The sequence below is a fragment of the Antechinus flavipes genome, chromosome 1, assembly GCF_016432865.1.
Source record: "Antechinus flavipes isolate AdamAnt ecotype Samford, QLD, Australia chromosome 1, AdamAnt_v2, whole genome shotgun sequence".
Classification (NCBI taxonomy): domain Eukaryota; kingdom Metazoa; phylum Chordata; class Mammalia; order Dasyuromorphia; family Dasyuridae; genus Antechinus; species Antechinus flavipes.
In genome coordinates this window covers 462,841,863-462,865,781 of record NC_067398.1, presented here as the reverse complement: position 1 = coordinate 462,865,781, position 23,919 = coordinate 462,841,863, and the positions used below count along the sequence as shown (strand labels likewise).

The 23,919-nt window shown below is 35.7% G+C and overlaps 1 protein-coding gene across 1 annotated transcript in view; it reads left to right on the top strand.

Moving 5' to 3' along the window:
* RAB2A (RAB2A, member RAS oncogene family) overlaps positions 1–23,919 on the top strand; it is a 93,575-nt gene that overhangs the window by 21,485 nt on the left and 48,171 nt on the right. The window contains exons 2-3 of the mRNA XM_051970150.1: positions 6,253–6,324; positions 17,080–17,147. Of these exons, the coding sequence (XP_051826110.1) occupies positions 6,253–6,324; positions 17,080–17,147 (140 nt within the window). The remainder of the gene's footprint in view (positions 1–6,252; positions 6,325–17,079; positions 17,148–23,919) is intronic.

Genomic DNA, 23,919 nt, shown 5'->3' with positions numbered 1-23,919 from the left:
TCAGTACTTTTTAGGATTGTTGCGAGTATAAAATGTGATGTTTGTAAAGCACTTTTCAAGCCTTAACACACTATATAAGTGTTAGTTGTAGTCATTCATTAATGATTGTGGCAAAGGAAAAGAAAAGGATATTGGGATATCATAGAAAACAGCTCGTGACTGATGGCCTTTATTTTCTCAGTAAAGAAGGAAATACGGATTTTTGCTGAACAAGAATAGAACTTCGTTGACTAAGATAGATAGAGGGTAAGGGATTTGCTCAGGATCACTTAGTTCATAATTGTGGCAGAACAGGTTAAGTTCAGAAAGGTTAATTCTTCATGACTGCAAGCCCAGTTCTCTATGCCTTTTGTCACCTAGTTTTTATTTTTCTTTTTTCTATTGAGAATACCATCATCCTTTCATTCACTAACAAGCAAGGTTTCCATTCCCACACAAATTTTTAAGAGCTATATATTTTTTTGAGCTCAAACTACCCTTTCCACAGCAATTTGCAGACTTTGATGTTAAAATGTAAAAATAATTTCCATTTTTCAAAAATCATTTAACTGTGCAAATAAGCTTCCAACTAAATTTCAAATTGAAAGTGATGGATCTGCAGTGCAAAATGACTTTTTTTTTTTTTTCCTGAGGCAATTGGGATTGTGATTTGCCCAGGGTCACACAACTATGAAGTGTTAAGTGTTTGAAAATAGATTTGAACTCAGGACTCTCCTGATTTCAGGGCTGGTGCTCTATCTACTGCGCCATTAGCTGCCCCCAAAATGTCATTCTGAAGGCAAATATCTAGGTAAGAATCTAATAGAATTCTGTAAATGTCTTCCAAATGATAGATATACTTAATTAAAATCATACTTGTGGATTGATATCAACATTTGTTACTACTTATGTCTACAATAAGACACTTTCGCAAACATTTGCTGTTGATGTTGACAGGTAACAGCAATTTTGAACTCCAATTAAATAAAATGTTATCCTCTAAAAATTTTATCTTTCTCAGTAGACCTTTTTAAATTTTTAATTTTTTTTTTAATTTTGAATTTTGTCAATACATTTGTGATATTTTGTCTCTTTTCATATAGATAACCGTATGATAGCCTTGATTTTTGCTTTTGGCCCTGTAGAGCTTAATATAGTTATTATCTGGCCCATTATTGAAAAACTCCTGATTTAAATAGATAAATTCTAAGGAGTTCTCTGCAACAATATAAATAAAGTGACTTAACTGGACTTTCAGAGCCTCAATTTGACCCTTGATATGCTGAACTCCCTTTCAATCTGTTATACTTTTCCAGACTGGCTCAGAACAGAAATAATAAATGAATCCAGAGATAGTTATACCCTATCCAAGCACCAGGCACTACTCCCCCCCCCCCCCCCCCCCAAGTAAATTATATCTTAGACCAGGGGTTACCAGCATTGTTGAGTATATTATTTAAAATCACGAAGAGTAAATGTGGAAGATTCGGGTTCAAAGTGTGCTCAGAAATGGTGAGGGTTCACTATTTAAAAAAAAAAAAAAGCTGGAGAGATCTCTAGGAGCAAAACAAAAGTCTCTCACAAGAATCGGGCATCCCACCAGGCGAGCAGGCAATTGAAGGGAGGAGGGAGGAGGCACCTTTCAGAACAGGTTTGCACTTAAATCCCTAATGCAAATACCCCTCCCATCACTGACCCTCACCCTCAATGACTTAGGATCTTACATTCTAAAACCGGGAAATACCCAAGAAATTGAACTTGACCAATAAGTATATAGTTTCCCATATTTGATTGAAATAGGGAGAAAATGATATCATGAGAGTATAGCAGGAAAGGGACTTAAGTATGCCCTTGAATCAATGCTCTAAGACCTTCAGGCCTACTCCAACTCTGAAGTAGATGAAGCCTTACTTGATTTTCACAACTGTCCTGAGAGATCTCACCTCATCTCATTCAGTCCCCTCTCTTATTTGTACACTGAGATCTCTTCAAATTTGTGTAACATAACTTCACATTCCCTATCTAATTCCTTATCTCCTCTTGGCTCCTGTCAGTTTTCTTGGGGTACTGGCTTCCACCCTTTTAGCATCATCAATCTAACAAATCTTTCAGCTTTTCTTTCCAACCTAATAATTCTGAATAATGAGTTTTGGACTATTCTCCTATTCAACATATATATTCCCAACTTCCATCTTGAGCCCAGATGGCTGGCCCATATGCTTTAACTATTCTTTCTGGGGGCCAAGTGTCATCCCAACCATTTGCATCTCCAGTCTGGGTAGTGGAGGTATCAAAACTTTGAATCCTTCTTCCCAAATCATCATACAACTGAACCCCTAAAGATTTGTCTGCCTGTTCAGGAAGAAAGAAAAATTTGGCCTTATTAATCCAATATAACAGATTCCCTGTCCAATTAAGAGGTAGGTGAGTACACTGTAAGGTTTTCTAGGGGAAAATAGATCAGCTCCCAAACAGGTGAAGAGGCCCAAGCAATAAGAAGAGTAATGTATAAACAATTACAATGCACTGGGTTCAGATATTGTGTTCTCATTCAGTGGAGGTCCCCTCTCAAATGTAATTTGAGGTCTCCCTATTGTCAACTGTCCATTCCAATAAAGGTGGTGCTACAGGTCCTTCTCTTCTGGTATAGTGTGTCCAGCCTTGATCCTACGTCCGAATTGCAGTGTCTGAAGTCAGTATCACCTGGTAGTGTCTGTCCCAGCATAGAGTCAATTTCTCATCCTTCCAGGATCGGATCAAAACCCAATCTCCAACCTAATTCTATGAACAGGGAAACCTAGGGGAGAGACTGAGCTTTTAACCCTTTAGTTGAATTTCTTGTAAATGTTGTACCAGTGAGTAAACATATCTCTTAGGAAATATATCCTTTGTCCCTAAATAGGGGTCCCAGTTTCCCATATGATAAACCTGGAAAGGGTATACAATAATTCACAAGATGAAAGTGCATTATCTCTAAGTGGCTTGGTTCTAATTCTGACCAGAGTAAGAGGAAGGCATTTAGTCCAAGGTAGTTGGGTCTCTAAAGGTAATTTAGTAAGCTGCTGTTTTATTTCTTGATTCATCCTTTCTACTTTTCCAGAAGAGGGAGGATGCCAAGGGATGTGGAGATCCCAAGTGATTTCTAAGTCCCTAATCAGATCTGCAATACTTGGGCCCCAAAATGTGTCTCTTATCTGAGTCTATCCTCTCTGCTACTCCATATCTGGGAATAGTCTGCCCTCTCCCAGTTTTACCCAGAAGGAAAAAGAGAAGGCCTTAACTCTCAGAGCAGATGAGAACTCGGAAGGATGATGGCTCTTACCGGATGGCAGAGAGGTACTGACCAAAGCAAATATGAGGCAAGTCCTTCAGCAACGGCACCATTATAAGAGTAATCTCCTGGTCTCCAGCTCCGTTGGCATCCTCATCTATTTCCCCTTGCCTCAAAAGAATTTCCCATTTGATGTCCCTTCACTGTATTACTGCTATATTGCTAGGAGCCAGAATGTTTTCTAATACCTCTCTGATTAGTGTATGGTGAACCAGTTCTTTACCCTTACTATCCTCTCTGGGGGATGGTTTTGTTCCAAGGGGAACAGAGAAGGCAGGATTAAGATTAAAGGAAAGCCACTGGTCTTCTCTGCCCCCCTCTTATTTGAGCAGGAACTCCCAGAGCCACCCCTTCACCCCTCCTTCAATATTGAGAAACAGGTGGAAAGGTTTTTCCATGGTGGGGAGAGCCAATACACATGGTGAAATTAACAAACGTCTTAAAGTCCTCAAACTTCTGATCACTCTCTGGATCTCATATGATAGAATTGGGACTTTCATCCAGCAGGTGCTTACACAAGGGGTTAGTGATAGCAGGATAATTCTGACAATATCCTACCAAGCACAGAAATTTTTGTAGCTCTTTTTTTGTCTTAAGTTTGGGTATGTGTAATATTCCCTCAATTCTGGCAGGGTCCAATCTTTTGCTGCTTTCATTAATAAAATATCCTAAATATTTTACCTCTCTCTCCACAAATTGCAATTTCTCTTAGGATACCCTAAACCCCAATCCTCCCAGGAAATTTAATAGATCAATGGCATAACTACTGGTGTGTTCCCTTGTATTCCCCTACTACTAATAAATCATTTACATACTGTAACACCCAAGTTCCCATTAATGGTTGTAAGTCTCCCATTTCAAAGATTTGATCAAACAAATTCGGGAACTCAGTATAGCCTTGGGGCAAGACACAGCACCTCATTTACTGCTTCCTTCCAGTCCCTGGATCTTCTCATTGGAAGGCAAAGAGATTTCTACTTTCTGCTCTATAAAGCAGCTCCAGAATGCATCTTTCAGGTCCAATACACTGAACCACTTAGCAGAGCTAGGAATTCAGCCCAGGATAGTATATGGGTTCTGAACCACAGGGTGGGAAGCTAACACTATTTTGTTAATCTCCCTTAGATCCTGAACTATTTCCCAATTTCCCATCCTTTTTGAATTGAGGTATGGATGTGTTGAAAGGTGAAATGCGGGGTTCTCTTAGTCCATTTCTCAATAAGCCTTGTATCACAGGCTGCAAACCTCTCCTTCCTTCTAGTGAATTGGATATTGTGTGACTCTTACCATCTGCCTAAGGTCTTTCAATGTGATTTTTTTTTGTCTGGACTATATCTGCTCTGCCTGAATTGTCAGGTCCCACCCAAACCTTAAGAGTTTATCCTAGATTGCCCTTCTTCATTCATTAGTGCCATTCTACTGGGATATATGCTGAATCCATGTGGAATCAACACAATTTCTAGTTTAGTTATTAAATCTCAGTCCCAGAAAGTTTATTCCTGCTTCTGAGATGAGCATAAATCTGCCCAACGTTTCCTTTTTCCCATATAAGAAAATTTTCTTCTTTAACCCTAGAAATCACCAGGGTTTCCTTAGATAATTTAACCTCTTCAGGCAAACAGATCACTAAAGATCTCAATGCTCCCTTGTCTATTTAGGGATTTGAGTGTCAAACCTGTCCTGAACGATGCCTCATCCCTTTGATTGCCTGTTTGACAGGTGGGACACCCGATTCTCACGAGAATGTACAATCAACTTTTGTTTTGCTCCTAGAGATCTCTCCAGCCTTTTTTTTTTTTTTTTTTAAATATTGACCCCTCACCATTTCTGAGCCACACAATACTGATGCTGAGAAAGTGAAATGAAATTTTAGTTGTCCTATTTCCAGTTCTGACTACCATTTTTGGAATTGGAGGGTTTGTGGATAAGAGATATGGCAGTGGGGTGCTTCAGAATCTTTTGGAATCACTTAAAAGTGAGGGAGTGGAATTAGCATCTAAAAGAAAAATCACCAGCACTTACTGCTCCCACAGGTTTTTGCTTTGGGTTTTTTTTTGGGGGGGGGGGGGCTTGGGAGTGACATAAAAGCTTAATATCCTTGATTTCCTTTAGCTTCATTTTTGCCTATTCAGTGTAACTTTGGTGTGGACGCTATTACCATACCATCATCAGAAGCATCCCCATTTGTGTAGGATAGCTAGTACATGACATATGTAAGAATTCTGAGTAATGATTCCCTCAGATTTTCCTCCTTCTTCATCTTGCTTTTTTTCCTCTCAACTTAAAAAAATATATATTATAGGATTTTTTGGTATTTTGTGCTGTAGTAATTACCCTTAATCTCCTCCCCTCTCCACTCCCAACCCACACAATTTCTCTTTGTTCTTTGTTCTTTTAACAAAGAACATTTAAACAAAACCCACTGAATCTTGAACTGTTCGAAGATTGATCACAGTGCCTGGTACATAGTACTTAATAAATGCTAATTGACTGATCAGTCAGTCAGTTTACTGACTGCTCATTACATTTAATCAGAACTCCACTCCCGTTTAATGTTTTAATTAATCTTATTGTAGTCATATATATTGTTCTTGTCATATATACCTAAGAGAATATGCATCATAATGCTTGCTAATGTTTATATTGATTTCTGTTTACTATTTCTCATGGTGCTTTATGTACCAAAGTTTGTTAAACTGTTCCTCACTCAATGGAACACTATTTTTTTTTTCTAGTTAGTATCACAAGAATGCTGCTGTGAATATTTTAGCAAATAGTCCTTTATTCTATGTGGATTTTAAAAAGAATTTTTAAATAAATATGATGCTTTATTAACCCCCATATTATTTAGTGGATCATGTCTTCTTCCTTTTGCTTTTATTTACTTTGTTTTTTAATACTGTATACCAACAGTAATTAAGACATATATATTTATCTTTCAGGTGTTGGGAAATCATGTTTATTACTACAATTTACAGACAAGAGGTTTCAGCCAGTGCATGACCTTACTATTGGTAAGTTTCATAATTCATAGTTTAAATAAAACTGAAGGGATGGGAAGGCATTTTTAATGATCTTTAAGGAGTTTTTTTGGTAAAGGATCTATATTAATCATTTTAAAATTGAGTGAAATTGGATAGGTTTTTATAAAAAAAAATTGAATCATAAACTGCCATTGAAGGTATAAAGTGTTGATTGTCTTAAATTAAAAGATTGAACATTTGTTACCCTAAATGAGACATTTATTGAAGGAAAAATATTTTTTACCTGACTTATGAAAGATGGTATGAAAACGTCTTCCTACCATTCCTCACCCCTATCCTGTCATTCATTCTGTTTCTGTACTTTGGGAAAGCCAAAAATCTTCCTTTCTGCAACTTCTAATTTTTGCTTCTATTTCTTCCCTTTGGGACCAAACAAAATAAACCCAACATGACTTCATATGGCAACTCTTCAGATACTTGGAAGAAAACTTATGTACTTCACGTACATGCTATTTTCAGGCTGAATATTCTTATGATCCAGATTTGAATCCTAGTTTTGCTATTCAAAAATCTTTGACAAGTCAGTTTTTTGGTTTTCATTTGTAAAATGAAAGGATTGATTTTGATGCCCCTAACTTCCTGGCTGCTCACCTCTGGATTCTTTTCAGTAAAGACTTTAGTCTTTGAAACATATAAACACTGAAAATTAATACAAACAAATCCAAATTGATTCCCATTCCCCGCCAGCATCAAATATAATATCTTCTATTTAGATTTCAAAGCCTTTCATAACCTGATCCCCTTCTACCTTTCCAGTCTTAATAACATTTTTCTTCTTCATGTACTTTATGATCCAATGACATAGCATCCTTTGTTGATCTCTTTATAAGACTGCTATCCTAAACTAATGTATTTTTCACTGATTATTCCCTGTGATTGGAATTCTCCCCTAGCTTTCTGATTTCCTTTGATTTCTTCAATTTCTAACTGAAATTCTTTCTAAAAGTAGCATTTTTTGGTTCCCTTAATGCTACTGGGATTTGAGATGATCTCCATTTTTCCTGTGTGTATTTTCTTTGTATAAACCTGTTTGCATATCGTCTCTCCCATTATAATGTAAGTTCTTTGAAGGCCAGTATTTTTCCCTTTTGTTTCCTCAACATTTAGCACAGTGTTTGGCACAAATGTGCTTAATAAATGATTGTTGACTTGAAGAATTTAACTTTTTCACTCTGGAATCTAGAACAAATCAAGATGGGCAGAGAAAAAAGTTGCAGAGATGCAGGTTTAGCTTGAAAAATATTCCCAGAAGAACTATACAAAAGTGGAATAGGTCTATCTTCAAAATGAGTGCACTCTTCATTGGTTTAGCTTAAATCTTTCCAGAAGAGCTATATAAAAATGGAATAGATCTATCTTCAGAACGAGTGCTCAAAAGTTTGATTAAAAGCTGCACGTGATTTGTGTTCATTTGCACATTGGATTAAGTATATTCTGATATCTCTTTTAGTTCTAAAATTCTGTGGCTGTGAAATAGAATACTTTTTAAAGGTACTAAAACTAACAGGTGGCACCTAAATCAGTGCTTTGGAAAAAAGTCACAAATTCATAAAAACCCATAAGTTCAAGAAATTCTAAGAATTGGAAGTAAGGAGTGACTGTATTCCAAATATGGGGAACCACTCTATAGAAAGGCTTAGAAGCAGGAAATGGATTGTCATGTAAAGGGAGTAGCAAATAGTTTAGTTTGGAATGCAAAGAATATTAAATGAGTCCAGAAATGAACCCACTTTCTTTGGACTTTTCCTTTTTTTTTTCCCCAAGAAAAAAGGAACTTTTTTTTTTCTATCAGGACTGAATAAGAAATTTAATTGTCTAAATTTTAAAGATAGGTTTGGGTTTGTTTTAGTAGGCCCTTGTGTGGCTATTTTGAATAGAATTTCTATCATTTATTGGTAATATGTGGAAAAGATGATTATTTGTATGAATTTATTTCATATACTATCACTTTGATAGTTATCATTGCCTCTTTTTTCACCCTTTTTTGTCCTAAAATCCTGAAGAGAACAAAATAAAGCCCAAGTTCCCTGTCTTACTTAATTCCCTCTGTGACTAAGACAGTAGGCTTCTCAGCAAGCAGATCAGCCTTTGGTGTCTTTCAGTTGCTCAAATGTACTTAGCTTCCAAATTTTCATTTGACTTCTGGTTTTATACTTCATAGTTTCTCCTCATCTTAGTCTTTTCTTCTCCAATTCCTGAAAACCTTCTATGAAAGAGCCTGTTTCCACCCTTGGGATCCAGTTTACCAGGTTGTTGTTCTTGGTTGTAAACCTTAACTTCAGTCTTTTGGAATATCATATTTCAAGCTTTTATCTCCTTATATATAGTTGTGTGATAACCTTGTATGGCCCTGCCAATGGTTTCTTGCTAACCTGAATTATTTCTTTTATTTGTGGCTGCTTATAATACTTTTTTGCTTTGTTCTGGAAGCTCTGGATTTTGGTAATAACATTTTTGGTTGTTTTAAATTTTTCCTCCCTGGAGGTGAACAGTATAGTCTTTTTTTGCTTTCTGATTGGATAGTTCTTCTTTGACCATTTATCATTTGGAGAATGCCTTGATTTCTTATGGATTTCAGTCTAAAATATTCCTGATTTCAAGTCCAGCATTCTATCTGCTGTAGCATAATGCCTTCCATTTTTCTTATTTGATTTTGGTCTTTAAAAAAATTTTAATCAGATTACATAGTGAGCTTCTTTATAAAAAATGACTATCCATTGGAGTGTACTCTCCAAAGTTTCACTTTAGTGATGATCAAAAGCCAAATGGCAGTATATTCAAGAAGTATATTTCTCTTAGAAATTATATCATGTGCAAAGCCACAAAACCAAGAAAATGATGCCAAATATGAGAAGATAATTTCATCCAATTTGACTTCAGAATAGAATATATGAAACCTAGTAATGTCCAGCAGCTATGTGGACAATGTGTAGAATTCCAGCAATTCTATACTTACATATATATAGAATGCCAAGTTGAAATTCAGCCTCAGACACTAGGCTATGTGAATGAACATGGGTATTTAGGGTGAGTGAACATGGGAAATTTATTTAATCCTATTTGCCTCACTGATTCCTCATCTAAAAAATGGTCTGTAGGAGGAAAAAGCCATTCCATCATCTTTGCCAAGAAAATCCCAAATGGGATTATAAAGAGTCGGGCATGACTGAACAACAGCATCAAAATATAGCTTAGGATAAAGCTGGAGAATTACCTGGACTATAAGATAGAACATCTGAAACTGGGAGGGTCTGGATTTAGGCAGTAGAGAGTTATGAAGGAAATTTGAGTGATGCCCATAGTTTTGCATTAAGTAAAACTAATGTTAGTGGTTAGAGTTAGTTTAGTATTGTTAGGGTGTAGAGATATTCAGGGAAGACTTACTGTGGTGTAAGAGCTGTGCTTTCCATGTTTGGTAGTCACCTGATTTACCCAGATCTCAATCTTTGGTATTCACCCGATTTACCCAGATCTTACTTGTGACTCCAAGAAATGGCTCTAGTATGCACAGGACCTATACTCTAGTAAACTATTTCAGCCCAAGGTTGAAGGTAGCCAACATGTCTAAGACCTGTCAGTGAGTTAGGGGACAAGAGGTAGTATGAAATGGATAAAGGAACAGTATCCACAATATCTCTATTTTTTGGGTTCTCCAAAGCATCTGTTTCCCCAGCAAAATAGACAGATGTGAATAATTTGTTTCAGTGGATTTGTAGGCAATGGAAGCAAATGCTGCAAATATACTTAGCCATTCAAGACAGCAAGGTCATCCTGGGCCATTGTCAGCCATGACTTTGGTCTTGCTGTTGGAATTCAATGACTGTGGAGAGGACCATCTCCAGTTTTCCTTAGCTATATTTGCCCTGGAACCAGATGGCTCCAAAGGACAGAGTGGAGCTGGTTACTTTGCATAGCTCTTCTTCAAATTATATCCAATTCATTTGCAAGTCTTAGGTACACCTTCCTGATGTCACCATCGGTAAGGAATAATGATTCTGGAAGAGAAAATGAAGCTGAGGCTGATGACTTTACACAACTCTGTCTCACGTAAATCCAAATTATGTGTGAATCAAAAGACATCACCCTTAGCATTTAAACATTTTTTACCTACCTCAAAATCTAGCAGCAGGTAAGTTAGGAAGCAGCAGATGCAGGTGCTCTGGAAGCCATAGTCATAACCCTGCTAACAGGTAGACTGAAGCAGCAGTGGGAATCAGCAGAAGTCTTGTGTATATATAGTCTTCTATTTTTCCCAAATACATGTAAAGATAATTTTTAGATATTTATTTGAGTTCCAAATTTTTCTCCTTAAGATGGCAAGCAATTTTGATATAGGCTATATTTTTGCAATAATGTAAACATTTCTATGTGGAACGTGAATAAAAGGGGAAAAAACATGGCGGGGAGGAGTGGAAATAATATGTTTCAATCTACATCATACTCTGGATGGTCAGCATTTTCCATCATAAATCTTTTGTAATTGTCTTGGATCAAAGAAGAGCTACAACAATCAAAGTTGTTCCTTGCATGGTGTTACTGTTACTGCATATAGTGTTCTCTTGCTTCTCATAGTTTACTAAATGGCAGTTTGTGTAGATTTTTCCAGAGGGTTTTTTTTTTTTTTTGATTTTTTTTTTGGGGGGGGGGGAGTGGTATTGCCTCTGAGTAGTCTTTTTAAAGGACTTCATTGTTTACCTCAGGATAAGGAGGGAGCTAGAAAAGGTACCCTAAAGACTGTCGCTTTATTTAATCCAAACCCTTAGTAAGATAATTGCATTATTATAGAAGTCCAGATGCCCACTGAATTGGGCAGGAGAGAATGGATAGAGTGATTTAACACAAACAGGATTTGGCAATTGATTGGATAAAGGAAAAGAGGAGAATCAAAAATTAGGGTTACAGGTATAAATGAATTTTTAGCAAATTCACAGTTATATACTGTATTTCATTTTTTTCAAATATTAAAAGATTTTTGTGAAAATTTGTCACCAAGTCTAACTTTAATTCTGTTTTCATATGACTAATGGTAGTTGTATTTCTGTCTTGCAATCTGGTATAAACTTTCTCTTATGTTACTCATTCTAGCATTAAAAACATTTTGGTATTGAACAATTAAACTAATTAAGGATTAGTTAAATATATGTACAGGCCTTATAGTCTGGGGAAAAATGACCTTTTCTTTCTTCCACCAAAAATCACAGTTGAGATTAGTGTTGGGAGCCATTTCCCAGTATGAGCAATGGAGAGATGGCATTCTGGCACCTTTCCCTTCCCTAACCAACTATAAGCAGTTGTCTTTGTGGATAGCATCTGGCTCCCTAAGGCCTAGTGTGTCCTCTTAACCTTCCTCTAATGTGAATTCTGTGCAACACATCGTGTATTAAAGTAAAATGATACTCCCTTTTGACAGGAGTCACCTCATAATCATTTCTTTAAAGTTATCATTCATTAATTGCTTCTATAATTTTGGATACTGAATTAAAATTTTGATAAGTAAAGTTAAAAAAATAATTGTTTCCCAATACATCAAGTGGTACTATTCTTCATTATGACAACAGGTACTATATTTTTCTGTCATCACAAGTAAGGAGCAAATAATTTAAATTTAATTTTTTCCCAGAACAGTGTAGAATTTTGTTGACCTCCAGTATTGTTATGGAGAAAAATGTCCAGATGTTGGTTGATAATAATGGAAAACTGTTACTTAGATCCTTGTAATAAGGCTAGTATCAAACCACAAAACATCTTATTCTGCAAAATGCCCTTTTTTCCCCGCTTTGAGGCAATTAAGGGGACTTGCCCAGGGTCACACAGGAAGTATATTAAGTGTCTGAACAAAATGCTTTTTTGCATGTTAACCTACGTTAATTTGTCCTTATCCCAAGAAAATTCCAGATGATTGTTTGTTGGCAGCTTCCTGGATTAATAACATCTCCGCATTCTTGACATTAGAAGCTTTTTTAAAATGAAGGTAATGGTTATTCCTAGAATAACCAAATATCATTTATGTAAGGCTTTGTCATTTCTGTTACAAGTATGATTTTTTCCCCCTAATTCCTCATTGAATTGAGTACTGTTTGTTCACCTTGATTTTACTAACATCCTATTATGACTTTACAATCCCTTACCATATAACAATGTCAAACTGTAGATCTACTTGTTTCTGCTGGCTTTGTTGGTAAGAATTCTTTGAGGTGTTTGTAGGAGTAGATAGGGGTAAGAAGGTAGTATATTAAAATTTTAAATGAAATTAATTTGAAGTTCATAGTTTGACAACCCACTGATATATTTCAGTTTTCAAAAGGAAGATTTTCATCCCAACAAATTACTGAGATTTCTATTTATTAATTAATTTATATATTTTGTTATATATACTTTCTTTTTGTAATGATATATTCCCCAACTACAGGTAAAAGGAATTTTTTTACATCACTAAAAATTTTGATTTCCTTCATATTAGTTATTTGTGAAAGATAACACAAACCCAAGTAATCCCATCCCAAAAAAAAGTGGGAAAAAATGTGCTTCAATCTGCATTCAGATTCTGTCAGTCGTTCCCCCTCCCACTCCCACCCACCCCCGTAAGGTTTTTTCATCACAAATCCTTTAAAATTCTCTTGGATCATTATATTTGACTCAGTTTCCTATATATTTAACAAATGAGTCCCTTATTTTTTAAATCTTCTCCAGTTACATGTAAAAATTTTTTTGTTGTGCATGTACATTCTTTTCTTTTTTTTAAAACATATTTCTTTGTGAATCATGTTGGGAGAAAACATGGAACAAAAGAGGAAAATCACAAGAGGGAGGGGAAAAAATGGAAGAAAAAGCAAAAGCATGTGTTGATTTGTTCAGTCTCCATAATTCTGTCTCTGGATGCAGATGGTGTTTTCCATCAAATTTTGTTGGGATTGCCTTGGATCACTGAACTGCTGAGAAGAACCAAGTCTATCATAGTTACTGTTGCTGTGTACAATATTTTCCTTGTTCTTCTTGCTTCACTCAGCATCAGTTCGTATAAATCTTTCCAAAACGAGACCTTTACCAGGGGAATTTATTGTTTTAAAAAAAAATTAGCATACTTTTAAAGAAATGACTTTATTTGATAATTTTTAAAAGCTCTATGTGCTGCGAATTTTTATAGGCAATGAGAGGTAGAGTGGGTGTCTCAGTTTCTTTAAATAGGATTGGAATAACATTTACCTCCCAGAGTTGTGAGGATAACAGTATTTTAACATAGAGAGCTTCTTTAAAAAAAATAAAAAAGCATTTATTAACCTTAAAAGCACTGTATAAATGCTAACTTATTACTACTAGAATCAGCATTTTACTTTCATACCAACACTGCCACTACTACTGCAGCTATGCATAGACTGCATTAAGTTTAGCTAATATGTCTCTTAAATTATTTCTTAATTTCTGTTTCTTGCCTAAAGTCTTCCTCAATGATTAACAAACTTCCCCTGGTTAGATTTTCCTCATTACAATGATTCAGAACTCCTGGTGGTCATCATTTAGACTCCCTTTCCTTTAAGCCAACCCCCATAATGTCCCACTATAGAGTTACACACTGCTTCCATTGTGTTTTGTGGAGTACTCCATGGGCAACAAACATTTTCATCTTAACTCTCCTTTTCCCACCTATTCCATCTTCAGGATTCCACTGAGACCTGACTCCCCTCCTGAGTTTCTCCCTGGCTTTCTAACTTTCAGGTCATGGTGAGGGAATAGAAATAGTCCTTGCTTCTTTCTCACTGTTGTTTCCAAGTTCTCCCTCTTACACTGTCACCCAGTCTTCTCTTTTGAGGTTGGCTCAATGAGTTCAGTACTTAACAGTCTTTCTACTCAGTGCCTTTCCTCATAATAGAGGAATTCAGCATACATATACATTTCACAGTCTAATCTCACAGTTTCTCAATTTAATTATTTTATATGACCTATTCCTCTATTTCACTTCAGTTACAAAGATAATCATATACCCTTGATCTTGCCATCATCAACAAATCATATATGTGAATTTCTCTTATCTGGTCACAATTTATGATCATTTTTCAATCTTTCAGTTCTTTCTAAGGCCATAATCTCTATATTAGCCATGTTTTTTTCTTCCCATCTTGACCCCTTGGTGAATTCAACTGTTCTTTCCTCTCAAGTCCCTTCTTTCAATTGCTAAACTTGCCATGCATGTTCACTCCCAACATCCTCTACCTGCTGTTTTAAGGGGGGAAGGGGAGGGAAAGAACTATATAATAGTTAAGAAACCACGCGATCTAGGTCCACTACAAACTTATGTAACATAAAATCAATCGAGCCTTCACGGTTGCAAGGCAGTTTTTTACAGCTTATTAAATAGCTTACTGTCCCATTCACCACAGTTGTTCTAAATTTTTCTGTCCCTTCCATTTCCCATGTCTCTCTCTTTTCTGATTCAGCTAAGACCATCTTCCTGGGGGGGAAAATGAGGCCATTCCCCAAGAGCTCCTTCTTCCCTATTTCTCACATCGATCACAATCATTCTCACTATCTCTTCTTTCATCCCTGTCTCACATTAAGAGTTTCTCCTTGCCAGGACAAATCTCTGTACATGAGTCAGTGATCCCAACCTATTCTCTCTCTCTCTCTCTCTCTCTCTCTCTCGCTCATTCTCATTATTACTTATTTTCATTCTTTCCCTGTCTGTTGGCTTTTGCTAGAACCTAGAAAAATCCATCCTTAAAAAACTCACTTGATCCATCTATCATCCCCATCTGTTTTTTGTGGCAAAACTCCTTAAGAAGGCATTCTACAAAAATGCATGCACTTGCTTTTGACTTTTTAATCCTACAATTCCAGTGTTTCATTTTACCAGTCCCTTGAAATTATTCTCTCCCAGAATACCAATAGTTGATTGCCAAACTTAATGGCTTTTTCTCAGTCCTCAGCCTTCTTTTCTTCAGGCTTTGCTATTCTTGATAATCATTTGTCTCTAGGTTTTCATGACACCAGAATTGAGTTTCCTTCTAATCTAATCATTCCTTAGTCTCCCCTGCTGAGTCTTCAACCAGATTACATCTATTGATTGTAAGTATCAGTTCCATAAAGCTTATAAAATACCTCCTTATAACTTAGCTTTCTCTTCCCCTTGTCTTTTTGGACCTTATACCACTTCTACCATACTTCTCAGTTCAGTAACACTGACCTAGTTATTCCTTGTCCAAGATTTCTGGATGCTTTTTCACTGTCCCCTTTTCCTAGAATGCTCTCCTTCCTCATCTTTATATCCTGGCTTCCCTGGCCTCCAGGATAAAATTCCACCTTCTACTGAAAGCCTTTCCCAATCTTTTCTCTATTGATTATTTTCTATTTATCCTATCCATGACTTTGGTGCACATTGTTGTTTGCATGTTGTTTCCTCCATTTGATTTTGAGCCCTTCAAAGGGAGGGACTGTCCTTTGCTTTTATATCTCCAGTACTTGCTCAATCCTCCTTTTCTAACTTTTTTTATTACTCTTCAGGGTACCCTGTTTCAGTTGTTTCAATTGTATCCAACTCTTGATGACCTGCTTTGAGGTTTTCTTGTTAAAGGTACTGTTAAAGTGATTTCTCATTTCCTTTTCTAGGTTATTTTACAGATCAGGAAACTTGAGTTAACTGACTTGTCTAAGGTCACACAACTAGTAACAGTGTGGCCTCAGACTTAGATTCTCCTGACTCCAGGTGTTTGTGCTCTATCCACCATGACGTCTTGCTGCCCATTGTCTCAGTCACTCAGTCTCATAGTCTGAGTAATGCTAGACTTTTCTCTTTTTTTCTGCCCCAATATACAATCATTTTTAAGTCCTGTCATTTCTTTCTCTCTCATCTCTTTTATTATGTCTCTTCCTAGACACTGCCACTACAATGGTTTTCATTTCTTCAGATTTTTAACTATTCCACAAGCCTTCTGGCTTGTCTACATAGATTGTTTTTCTCCTCCCCCAGACCATCTTCCATCAGCTGACAGTGGTGATCTTCCTAATGTATAGGTACAACTATGTCACTCCTACTTATTCAATTCTAGGGGATCCTTGTCACCTCCAGGATCAAATATAAAATAATCTCTTCAGTGTTCTGATTTCTTTGAAATCTGTTCTTCACTCCCTTCCTACATCTAATTGGTCTTTTAGTCTTATACCACCATTTCTCCCACCCCAATTGCTCCCAAACACAAAAATATATTTCAGCTCTCTAGGTTCTGAGCACTGACTATTCCACATCTGGAATACTGTTATTTCCACCTCCTTGTTTCTCTCAAGTCTCAGGACTTGAGGAAAGATCCTTTCCTGATCCTCTTTAATTCTTGTTCCTTCTTTTATGTTGATGATTTCCAATTTATCCTGTATGTAGTGTTGCAGGGTTTTCTTTTCTTTTCTTTTCTTTTCTTTTCTTTTTTTTTTTTTTTTGTATATTGTCTTCCCATTATGAAATTCTTAAAAGAAGGGGACTGTCTTTACTGTCTTTTACCACTCTTTATATTCCCAGCTCTTAGTATAGGACCTAGATCATAGTAAGTGTTTAATAAATATTTGACTAACTGACTTTATATTTGTCAGCACTTCTGCCTAATATTCATTGATTACATAATCTGTCTAGCAGATAGCATAACATTGCGTGAATATATAAATATATTTAAAATTTTTGTAATGTCATATACTTTCCTACTAGTTTGTGAATGAAATCTTTTTTTTTTTTTTAATTCTATTCAGGTGTAGAATTTGGTGCTCGAATGATAACTATTGATGGAAAACAGATAAAGCTTCAGATATGGGATACAGTAAGTATAGCAAAAATACCTTGCATCTACCTCATGTTTGCATTTCCATAGACTATTGCATTGATTCTGCTTTTTGCCATAGTTTGCCAGCTGATTGTCCTCCACTTGTGGCACAGCATTAAAATTAGAACTAGGAAAAGCTTTGTTTTTCCTCTGTTCTCCTCTTGAAATATTTTGAGCTGCTATCAGTGAGTACATTGAATTATCAGGGATGTTTATGCTTATCTATACTGTAGAAGGGATCCTGTGTCTTTGAAAATCTACCACTTATAATATTAAGTGGGGGCTCAGCACTTGTACTTGAAGAAAGAGTATTCCCATGGCGATGTAATCATGGATTCTGGAAATATTCAACAAGTGGTGTTACAGTAGGTGTGGTTTTGTGTGTATACTTATGTGCTTTAAAAGATCTGTGATTTTTTTTTTCTTGTGGGTACCTTCTCTATTAATGTAATTCCCAAAACACCTCCTCATGACATAGAAAATGGTCTTTTTGAGTGTGCTATGGCCAGCCTTCTGATGATCAGCCCATATTACCAACTACATGTTGGACATTTCCAACAGAACATCTCCAACTCTAATTGTTCAAAACAGAATTTGTTATCTTTTCTCCAAAACCCACTCTTCTTCCTTACTTTCTAAAGTATCCACTGTCATTTTAGTCTTTCAGATTCACAACTTTTGACTTATTTTACCTATTTTCCCATAATCTTTTTGATTGTACCTCCGCATCTCCTATCTGTTCTTTTCTTTCCATTTCCATAACATTCTAGTCCATGCCTTCACAACCTTTTTCCATAGACTATTGCAATGACATTGCCTCAGATCGCTTCTCTCTTCAATTCATCCATACAGTTGCCAGTGATAGTCTGATCCCATCATTTCCAGGATCCAAACACAAACTTCTTTGGCATTTAAAACCTTTTACAATCCTGCTTTAGTCTCTCTCTGTAGGCCTATTATATATTACTCACCTTTGTGCTTTCTTCAATCCACTGAACTGTTTTCAGCTTCCCATATAGTACATTCTATCTTCTATCACTGTGTGTCAGCACTGATTATTCTTCATTCCTGGAATGCAATTCCACTCTCATCTTTAAATCTTAGAATCCATAATCTCTTTCCAAACTCATATCAAGTGCCATCTCCTATATAGGCATCTCCCCACCCCATTTACCTTGTTTTTTGTTTTTGTTTTGTTTTGTTTTTTAATTTATTCATATCTGTACCTGCTTCTTGTTAGTATGCTAGATGTTGGCTCCTTGAGCTCAAGGAGCATTTAATTTTTGTCTTTGTATCTTCAGTGCTTAGCAGAATGTTAGATATTTAGTAGTAGATGTTTAGTAAATACTTGAAGTAGATTTGTGAAATGGCCAAGCAATATCCCCAGTGATCCCAGCTAGCGTTGACACAAACGCTTTTTACATCAGTATATGTCCCATATTGTCCTGTCTGTGAATTATAAAATATTATGATATCAGAAGAATCTAAAGCTCTGTAATTACATACACATAAATATATATATATATAGAACTATAATTTATAATATATGTAATATATGAAACTTAATTTTTAAGAATGACAACATATAAGAGTTTATATACATATAGAGCAAAATGGATAAACATTAATTAAGTTCAAGTCTGGTCATCAGATTTTTAAACTGAGGTAGCTTCTGGTTTGACTTTTCCTTTTTTAGATGGCTGAAATATTATATTTGTTAGAAACAAGCCGACTCCAGAAGTCAGATAATAGAAATTTTATTGAAAGTCCAGAGGAATTGGACTTTTCCATCCAAAAGTACCATCTCTGATGAGAAAAGAGAGCAGTAGGTACAGAAGCAGACAAACTGTTAGTTCATTGCAGTTCTTCTTCTTCCCCCTATTCCCCCAAAGAATGGATTGGTTACATCATTTCTTACATGCTACTGCTAAACATATCCCCCTTCTTGTTACATACATCCCATGTTCTGTTATTGAGGTTCTAATTCTGTGCAAGGTGTGTCAGCTTACATTCACGAGGCTTATTAAGCATTTTAAAAAAGCCTTTTTCCAGTCAGTTCCCTAATCTAGATGTCTTTGTCAAAAGTTTGAAGCCAAGCAAGTGAATCTCTTCTCCTGAAAGTCTGAAAGTTCATTCGTCAGATATCTTACATTACCTTGAGGCTTAGACCATTCTCTAGAAACTTAGCTTTTCAGTATTTCTTATTGTCTGCTCACAGTTTCTGAGGAATTGAATTTTGAATGTTCTGTGGAAACTTAACCCCCTTTATATCTCACATATTGATTGGTCTTATTAAACTCAAAGGATTAGGTTAGTCACCTTTAAATTGCTAGTGCTTTCCTCTGCATTATTACTTTCATTCTTTGTAAAACCTTCTAGTAATTGAACATTTTGTCACATATGCTGTGGCATTTGCTATCATTTTAATTTGCCAGATAGAAACTTCAAGAAGTTGCACTTGCAAATCTGATTTGCTGCCTTTAAGTAACTAAAGTAGATAGTTGCCTTACAATTTAAGAAGTAAAGAACCGTACTTAATGCATATTTGTTTGAACATGTTCTTTCTGCTCTCTCTCTCTCAGTGCAGCATTCCTTAAATAGAATAAATAAACTTTATTTCAAGTATACCTTATTCATTTTTCTGCCTCACAGTAAACTCTGATATTTACTTGATACCACTGGCTCTTTGTATATTACTGATGCTCTCAAAAAACTAGTTCTTGGAACTAATGGTGCAGGAAGCAGGAAGTCACTTTACTCTGTGAACTTTCTGCATTAAGACATTTGATATTTTCCCAAATTTGAAAATGTTTGATAAATTTGATTTAATATGTATTATGATATTTGCTAGTAATATTTGCTTTAATATATGCTATGATATATGCTAATAATATTTGCTATGATATATAAAATTATAAGGGGAGCAAAGGCAACACAGATAGTTTCTGTCCATATTGCTGCAAATATCTGTAGTATTTCTATCAGTAAATATCTGTGGTAATTAATACAAAGTAATTTTTAGAGGGAAGAGTTCTAATAATTTGAAACAGCTCATGTAGAAAGTGGCACCCTATTTTAAAGGCAAGTAGGCATTCTCTGAGATATGAGTGAGGGATTTATGCCAGTTATGCAGGTACTCTTGTGGAAAGATGTAAGTGGAAAAAGGCATATCTTTAACAATATATAGCTGGCATTCCCGTTGTCTTAAATGCACAATGTAAAGGGAAGCAGTGGGAGGGGAGAAGGAGAGAGTGGGAAAGTGAGCAGGTTTGAAAAGGAAAAGGATCGCAAAGCTTCCTAAGAGAGCCAGATCTCAACAGGGATTTAAATAGCCATGAATTTTTTGAGTAGATAAAAGACTCTTACCTGAAATGTAGGCTAGCTGCATGACCCTGGAAAACTTGATTACTCTCTCTGGATCTGAGTTTCCTTATGTGTAAAAGAAGGGGGTTGGAGTTGATGATCTCCAGTATCTTTTCCAACAGGATTATCAATTTGTCAGCTATGTAGAAAATAGCTGAAGAGAAGACTGAAAGCAGATAAACCCAATTAAAATAAGAGGTTGTTGCAATGGATGTACTAAGAGATGATGAGGTTCTGAAGTAAAATGGAAGTTGTATATGAATCAAAAGAAGAGAGGATATGGGAGAAGGTATAAAGATGGAATTGACAATACTTAAAGATTGTGAGTATAGCCAAGTAGAATTAGGACTGCTCCCAATTGGGGAACCACGTAGATGAGTTTTAGGGGAAGATATAATGTGTTCCATTTTAGAAATATTTAATTTTAAGGTGTCTCTAGGACATTCAGGTGAGTGATATTTTGTGATCGATAATACAGAAATAGAAAATCAGGAGAAAGATTAAAGTTAGATATGCTTTCTGTAGATTTATAAATCATCTACATATAATCCATGGTACCTGATGCTAGCTAGAGAGGGGGAAAAAAAAAGAGAAGAGCCTTTTGTTGGGAGATGGAGAGCCTATAGCTAGATAGCACAATGAATAGAGTACTGAGCCTGGGGTCAGTAAGAATCCCTTTCCTGTGTTCAACTCTGGGCAAGTGACTGAGACATATTTATCTGTTTCCTTCTTTGGAAAAGATGATAAACCACTCCAGTGTCTTTGCTTTAAAAAAAAAAAAAAAAAAAAAAACACTCAAATGAGGTCACAAAAAGTCTACACAAACGAACATGTATTAGGGAGAAGAATGGTAATATATGGAAGAAGTCTGAGAAATTGACACACAAATAAGAGTAAAACTAAGAATACTATCATAAAAGTAAAGAGTAGAAAATCTTATTTTTAGCCTTTTATTTACATATTCAGAATGCATTTTTCAGGAAAATGGGTACATTATAACTCCAAATAAGCCTATGTATGTTGGCAAAATAATGTTCTTGAACAAAGTTGAGCATGAGGTCCTAGATTTGTGTTGATCCTCTTTTATGTAGAAACATTTAGCAACTAACTGGCTTTTCTTTTATATTGCCTCTCCTTATAATTGATTGGCAAAGATAACCTTAATTATTTTTAAAATTAGCTAAATATTGCTACTTGGTTCATCAATCATAAACAATCTTTTTTTCTGTGACCATTTGCCTTTTCATCTTATCAGACCCTGTGCTTTTCACTTTGGATTTCCTTTGCTGCCTCCCCCACCCTCCCTCCACACACACACACACACACGCACACATGCACACACACACACACACACACACCCTAGCTAAAGAGCATATGCTACAAATGAAAATGCGTTTTTTCTCTCTCATTCATTCTCTCTCTCTCTATCAAGACTTAATTATTTTCAGAGATGGAGACAGGTATAATTTGGGTTTTTAATTTCAAAATGCTATATAAAACCAAACTTCATCACAGCAGACTAAGGGTTTAATTGTCAGAGCATTCTAGATCATCCTATGCAGAAAGCATAGCAGCAATCCCTGCTGTTATCCCCTTGCTCATCACTCTTTCCTGTCCTTGGTCAGTTTCTTTCTTACCATTATCTTTCTGCCTTTCCTGAACTTGTTTTTTTTCTTACCTTGAAAGAACAGGGATTGAAATTGAATGGTTAGTGGATATAGTACTGAACTGAATAAAGAAGCTGGGGTATGAATTCATACCAGCCACATCCTAGATATGTATTTCTCCTGCTTAAGTCACTTTTCTTCCCTTAGCCTATTTTTTCATCCTTAAAATAAAATACCTGGCTTACAAGGCTATTCTAAAAAATCAAGTAAAGAGTGTGTGTGTGTGTTTATATTTGTGTGTGTTTCTATCAAGTGAAGTAGTGCATGCCTAGTACTCTCAGTGTTTCTAGTACAAATGTTAGCTCAATTTGTATCTCTGAACTTCTATTGTTGTCTGGATTAGAACCTACTGTAAGTAGAAACTCTGATCCACTTATGCATGAGTACAGCTAACAGGATAAGTATCAATGGGGTTTGTTTTTGCTTCTGTTTTTCCAAAGAAGGGGATTTGATTTCTTTTCTCTTTTAGAAACCATGAGAGAAATAGAAAACATTACTTAGTCCCTTTCTGTTCTTTCAGAAATCTTCACCCATCTCTATCCATCTCTGAAAACTTGTATTTCTTTTGTCTTTTGAATTCCAGATTATGTCTTTGATACTAGGGATTTGACAATGTACGTAAGCCAAGTGATTGACTTTCTTATATTAATTAGAACTCTGAATCAGGCATTTTGATTGCATCATGAATTGGAAGACAGCATCATTTAGTAGATTAGAGGCTAATGTTGGAATCAAGAAGACTTGAGTTTGAATTCTGCCAGATTTACCAACTCTGTGTATGGTCCTTCAAAGTCATTTAATCTGTTTTAATCTCAGTTTCCTTATCTTCAAAACAGGCATAATAAAGGCACTTAAAACTTACTAGGTTGTTTTAAGGACCAAATGAAATAACATATGAGCATTTTACAAACCTTTATAAATGTTAACTGTTATAATTACATCTATTGAAAAGTGTTTATATGTGTGCATAGTGATCAGTTAAAAGAAAAACTTAACTATATTCAAGCTAATTCTCACCATTTTAAACAGTTACTGTACTTGAAATCATATTAGTTGTTTATGGAGCATGTGGGACTACCTTTATGACCCAAACTCAAGTTTTCATTGTGAAAATGAACATTTATAAAGCAAAAGTTCTTCAGAATGAAGTTAAGTAAGTAAATTAACAGAGAAGTAGTAGCTGTCTATAAAGACTTAAATATAATGTTTTGGTAGTTTAAAGCAAATTAAAAGATAAAGGAAAAAACTTTGAGAAGGTAAGTAATCAAGAGATTTATGTAATCAAAATGTTTTATTTTGTCTTTTGTGATCACCTCCAACTATTTTCCTCCTTAATTTTAAGTTGTGATCTACATTATTTTGTTTCTGTTTTAAGAATATGGTGTTGCAATTGTGAACACATCCAGCCATTCTGGAGAGCAATTTGGAACTATGCTCAAAAAGTTATCAAACTGTGCATACCCTTTGATCCAGCAGTGTTTCTACTGGGCTTATACCCCAAAGAGATACTAAAGAAGGGAAAGGGACCTGTATGTGCCAAAATGTTGGTGGCATCCCTGTTTGTAGTGTCTAGAAGCTGGAAAATGAATGGATGCCCATCTATTGGAGAATGGTTGAGTAAATTATGGTATATGAACGTTATGGAATATTATTTTTCTGTAAGGAATGACCAGCAGGATGAATACAGAGAGGACTGGTGAGACTTATATGAACTGATGCTAAGTGAAATGATCAGAACC